The sequence below is a fragment of the Crotalus tigris genome, unplaced genomic scaffold (genome assembly GCF_016545835.1).
Source record: "Crotalus tigris isolate CLP2741 ecotype Arizona unplaced genomic scaffold, ASM1654583v1 scf7180000017685.4511686, whole genome shotgun sequence".
In the NCBI taxonomy this organism is placed as follows: domain Eukaryota; kingdom Metazoa; phylum Chordata; class Lepidosauria; order Squamata; family Viperidae; genus Crotalus; species Crotalus tigris.
The window spans coordinates 1,810,194-1,816,193 of NW_024096565.1; the positions used below are offsets into that span (position 1 = coordinate 1,810,194).

The 6,000-nt window shown below is 39.5% G+C and overlaps 1 protein-coding gene across 1 annotated transcript in view; it reads left to right on the forward strand.

The window, feature by feature from the left end:
- Positions 1-5,569, forward strand: part of DNAJC3 (DnaJ heat shock protein family (Hsp40) member C3) — a 30,099-nt gene extending 24,530 nt beyond the window's left edge. The window contains exons 11-12 of the mRNA XM_039337663.1: positions 949-1,097; positions 3,576-5,569. Coding sequence (XP_039193597.1) covers positions 949-1,097; positions 3,576-3,730 — 304 coding nt within the window. The 3' untranslated portion in view covers positions 3,731-5,569. The remainder of the gene's footprint in view (positions 1-948; positions 1,098-3,575) is intronic.
- The last annotated feature ends 431 nt before the right edge of the window (positions 5,570-6,000 follow it).

Consider the following 6,000-nt stretch of genomic DNA (forward strand, 5'->3'; position numbering starts at 1 on the left):
TGCCAAGCAGAGTCAATGGGGAAGCCAGATTGACTTAACAACTGTGTTACTAACTTAATAGTTTCAGTAATTCACTTAATAACCTTGGCAAGAAAATGGGGCAAAACTCATTTAACAAATGTCTCACTAAACAACAGAAAAGTTGGGCTCAATTGTGGCCGTAAGTCGAGGACTACCTGTATGTGATTCTGTTATTTATTTATTATACGATGTTTGTGTGTGTGTATAAACATTGGGTATTTATTATACACACACATATGTATACTGTATATATGATAAATATCCTATATATATATATATATATATATATATATATATATATGGTGTGTGAAAAACACACCTTTAAGTGTCACAGTTCAAACTGCAAAAGATAAAATTATGACACAGGTAGTCCTTGTTCAGCAATTGGGGTTGGGACCAGCAATTTGATCATTAAGCAACGCTGTGACTGAGCTTACAGTCTTGCTTTAGCTTTCCTTTACTTTGCAGACCTACGAATGTCACAAATGCAAGGATTGCTGGCAAAGTTATATTTTCATTACTGTCATAGCTGCAATTGGTCATTAAACAAGACTGAGTTAGCAAAATGCTGTGTACAATTTTGCAGCTCCACATCACAGTATAAGATGCGGCAGCTCTGCTCCTGAGGCCCCGCTCTGATTCGTGGGCCTCCCTTGCTTAGTTATTGCTTGCCAGCCCTTGGTGGGCAGATGGACTTGTTCTGTAAGGCACATGGGAATTATTTGAAGGACCTGCTGCTTAACTTGCTGCCTTCTGTTGTTCCATTGTTTAATGAGAGAAGTATTTTCTTTGGGAAAAGCAAAGTGGAAAAGGATTCATCTGGGAAATGTTACCTTGCCTGGATTTATGCAAGTCTCTACTTTTTATTTAAAAATCTTACCGTGGTATGAAGAGATAATTTCAGGTTATTTCTTATACTTCTGACAGGAATGCCAGAAAACAGGAAATCATAAAAGCCTACAGGAAACTGGCAATGCAATGGCATCCAGATAATTTTCAGGATGAAGAAGAGAAGAAGAAAGCAGAGAAAAAATTTATTGATATTGCAGCTGCCAAAGAAGTCCTCACAGATCCAGGTAGATAGATGTATAGTTTGTCTGCTTCCTTACTTTCAGAAAAAGAGGTGAGCCAGTTCACCGTGACCAATCAACATTAATTTTCCTTCGGTGTCCAGTGCTTATTATTTCGGTGTTGAAGGAACGCAGGTGATAAATGGGCCAGAGAGCTTGATAAATGGCTTACACAGTGAAGTAAAATAATAGCATTTTTACTGTTAGCTGCACATCCAACCTTCTGTGCTTTAGAGCTATCCTTGAGATTTTTCTTAACAGGCAATAGTTCAAAGCTTTTTGCTTAAAACTCATCTACAGTGATTCTCCCTCTGATATTTTGTTTAAAACTATTACATTTAAGTTCTAAGCCATGTTCACAAAATATGCTCAACCTAATGGCCACATTGGCACAATAACTGAAGCTTGGTGAGTGTTAACCAAGCTTCATGTTCATGAGTGTTCTATGTGTTGTGTAAATCCAACAATATAGCTAACCTCAGTAACAGATTAAGCAGCCATTGAAAATCAGCCACAATGATTTGTGAGAAGTGAATTTGGGGGCTGTGTGGTTCCAGGAGTACAGGTGACCCTGATTATTGTGACCCCAGGTTTCAGCTGGTGACTGGTTTATCTGGATTTGGAAATTAAGCAGGCGGATATAGATAGCTCTCGCTTAGTGACCAAAACCAGGACTGGCAATTCTGTTCCTAAGTGCCACTGTTGATAAGTGGAGCACAATGGGCGTATAACCTCAGTTTGCATTTAGTTGTTAAGTGAATCACCTAGGTCAGTGATGGCGAACATTTTAGACACTGAGTGCCCAACCCCCAGCCCGCAGAGCCACCTACTGCCTCCATGGCCTGCTGCAGCAGATCGCCCAGGCAGCCCTGCAGCGCCATGGTGGCCATGCCCTCTACCCACGCCCCGTAGCATCATCTGCACGTGACAGGGCACGAGGGCGGAGTCTTGTCCCTGCTGCTCGGCTGCCATGTCCTTGGCTGCGCTGCTCTGCGGACTGCGCCCAGGGGCCTCTCCTCTGTGGGGGCTGCTGGTGAGGGGGCCACGGGGGAGGCAGGGCTGGAACAAAGGCACATGTGCCCACAGAGAGGGCTCTGCATGCCGCCTCTGGCACACGTGCCATAGGTTCGCCACCACTCACCTAGGTCATTAAGTGAGATGTCATATGACTGCAACTTGAGATTTACCACTGTGTTCTCCATTAACCCTGCTTGTGGGAAGCTGGTTGTGAAGCAGACAAATGATGATCGTGTGACTTGGAATTCTGTAGTCATCAAAAATAGTCCCAAGCTGGTTTTTTATACCATTGTAAGAGCAGTTGCTAAATGAGATATTTGGTAAATGAGAATTGAACCTTAGTACAAATAACTACCTTAGTACTGAGATGGCAACTATTGGGTTGCAGGCTGGGAAGTTGTAAAATGTTGTGTGAGAAACCAGCAGCAACTGGTTGTGATATTTTATGACTGTCCACATCATCAGTAGGATTTGAATTTGACTTGAAGGTGACTTTAGCCTTTCTTTTATGAAAATAACTGATTTGCATCAATTTCTCAAATTTAAAAAGGGATGGAAATATGTACTGAGTCAGAGAAATAGCTGATTTTGCACATTTTATAAAATACTAACATGGGTCCAACTATATAAGAGACGTGATGGAAACTATGCCTTCGTTCAGGCAAATACTGTACAAAATGCTACCATTTGTGGCAAAGAAGATCTAATAACTCAGCTGCATTTGACCCTCTCTAGTGTTGGGGCATCCCATCCTCTGAATAGTTTCTAGGGAGGGAGCCCTTGTCTTAGTAAATACTCTCTTAGAAATTATCATGGAATTTAGATACTCGTGAAGGCCAGCTAGGGAAAAAAATGGAAAAATAATTTCTAACTGATATTGTGAAAAATCCACATAGCAGTGTTAATAATTTGTCTATCGCAATAATTTTTGTCAGTTGGGTCAAAAAAAAAATTACCGTAAATGCCGGCGTATAAGACGACTTCCGCGAGCGCTGAAATCGGCGCCAAAGACGGGGGTCGTCTTATATGCCGAGTCATCTTATACGCCGGAAATACTGGTAGTTTCCGGCGTATAAGATGACGTTCTAGGAATGCGGCCCGGCTATAAAGACGGGGGTCGTCTTATACGCCGGGTTGCCTAATACGCTGGCATATACGGTATCTTTACAAGCTCTAAACTTTCTCATGGGTTTTTTTTTGGGGGGGGGAGAAGGTAAAACCTATTTATTCTGAATAAGTATGTTGCCTTTTGGAGAAAATTATTATCTGTGAGGAGCAAGCAAATTTCAAAATATTTTGCCACCTCTTTTTTTTTAGAAGTGCAGTTATGCCCATACTTGCATCATTGCTTTTTACTTCTTTGTTCATTGATGGTAGTTGATGCCGTAGTGGCTTTAGAATCAAAAGCTTTGGATGAAAGCTTACGGAGTTCAGATTCAGCTGATCACCATCTTTGTATCTTTTTAGAAATGCGGAGGAAGTTTGATGCAGGAGAAGACCCACTGGATGCTGAGAGTCAGCAAGGTGGAGGACATCCTTTTCACCGATCCTGGAATTCCTGGCAGGGGTTCGACCCGTTCAGTTCCGGAGGACCTTTCCAGTTTAAATTCCATTTCAATTAGAACTGCTATATTCTTTTCTTTTTTTTTTTTCTTTTTGCATACGGCAATCTGCATTTTTTCTAGATAACTTAAAATTACGGTCTAGTCTTTGAACATTAATGAGAGCCAGTTTTTTGGTGATAGTTCAAAAGGGATAGCAAATCCAGCCATATCGATAATACCAATCTGTTTGATAGTTTTGGGCATCAAAGCTCCACCTCAAGACAAACCCATGTTTGAAAAGAAACTGACTCAAGAAAGCACTTTAAAAGTTTACTAAACCATTTGAAATAACTTGAAATAACAAAACAAAATTTACTCCATCTTTAGTTACCACAAGAGGAAATGCTGAAGCCTCAACTGACTGTTGGAAGTATTACACATCTGCAGTATATGATCGTTTAGATCATACAGATGTTGGTCACTGCAGCCGGCTTGTAGACAGTTTAAGTTGTTCTAATCAATGTTACAAGGACAATTTTCTCTGATTAAAATCTCTCCTTCTGGTTGCTTCTAAAGAATTAAATAGAATTAAATTTTTAGCAGGTGGTAGAGAACCATTTTCCACTGAAAATTTGCTTGACATTTGAGCGGGACTGAGATATTTCCCATAATAAGTAGGACTTTGTTCTGCTCTTGAAGATTGTTTTTTAAAGAGTGGTAGATGACTATGTTGATCATCTTCACAACTATTATATGCGTGTCTGTGGTTGCATAGACTAATAACTCACGAAGCCGATTGAAAGTATTTTCCTGCAACTGAAATCTGATATTATGAACGGTATTCAGAATGGAGCCTGGAATCATCTTGGGATGTAATATTGAACTTGCCTTTCTTTCACATCCATTTTTTTCCCAAGAATGCTGTTTTGAACACTTAACAAAATTATACAGATCTTTCCCCTTGCTTACTCTCATTAATAATATATGTACGGCCCAGTCTATTTCAGTGCAAGCCTCAAACATCTGAAAAATAATAGTGATTGAATCTCCCTAGCTTTTGTGTGTAACATTCCATTCTTTAGGAATGATTTGGATTCATTTCAAGATGTGCCACTATGGACGCTTGTTGAGTGAGCATTCAGACATAAACCAGGACCCACAAAGTGCTTTCATGTTACTCTCCTCAAGAATGACTCCAGAAATGCTGGGAAGGATAGATGTTATCTATTAACAAATCATCCTTATATTTTGGACTGCTTTAAAGGACCGCATAAAGTGCCATTGTTAGAATGGGGGTTGAGGGAAAGACAGCCCTTTGCTTTCTTGAACCAAATCCTGTGAGTCCTCAATTGAACAGGATTGGGCAGCATTGAGGTTGCCAGAACTGCTTGTCTGAGAGAGACCATCAGGCCTGCACATGGATTGACCCAAAGGTTCGGCAGTGCTTCTGGGTCAATTGAAATAAAACATTGCCTTGGAAGTGTTGCTCTAATAAAGCTCTCGGAGGGGTTGAAAGGGGGAAGATAAAAGTCTATGAAAACTATGATGCTCTTTTGAAGGTAAAGAAATACTAAATAGTATTCAGCAGTAGCACATAGTTGCTTTAATTGCTTTAAATCCTCAGTCAGGAAGTCTTTTGAGGGTTTTATGGCTGTATTGGGGGTGGAAGGGATAGGACAAGTTGAATTCGGAAGTTAACAATTGTGTCAAATCTTAAAATTGTTTCTACTCCAAGTAATGAATAGAAATTGCTTTGTTATGCTGTTGTTTTTAGTGATTCTGAGTAGATTTGGTGGAAATTAGAAAAACGAACTTATTTCATTCCTTTTGAAATTAAAGAAGTAATTTAAAAGGCAGTTATCAATTGCTATCGAAAAGTATCCATGGAATTAAATGCCTCAAATGTGAAAAAAAATGGGAACTTTGCCTTTGCAAAATAGCTTTACTTAAACAGTATATTTTAAGACCTCAAAGATTAAGAATGATGGTTTTCAACAGCGGAGGGTAAAAAAAATACAGGTTATTGTTATTGTTATTCAGGTTTTAATTTGAAGAAAGTAAATTATGATTGAGGAGCAGGAAAAATATCTTAAAAAAGCAAGCTGTTCAATAGTGGAACAGGCTCCCTTGGAAGGTGGTGCTCTCTCCTCTGCAGGTTTTTAAATAAAATCTAGAGATCCATTTGTGGTGGTTGACAAGATGGTGTAAGATGATCACCAAGGATCATGTTATATGAGTTGATTCATTCTCAATTTTTTTTCCTTGGCACTGATCTTACATGTATTTATTTTATTTATGTTAATCCGTAGACCATGCTACCAAATTAACAGCTACCTATAATCTGGAAT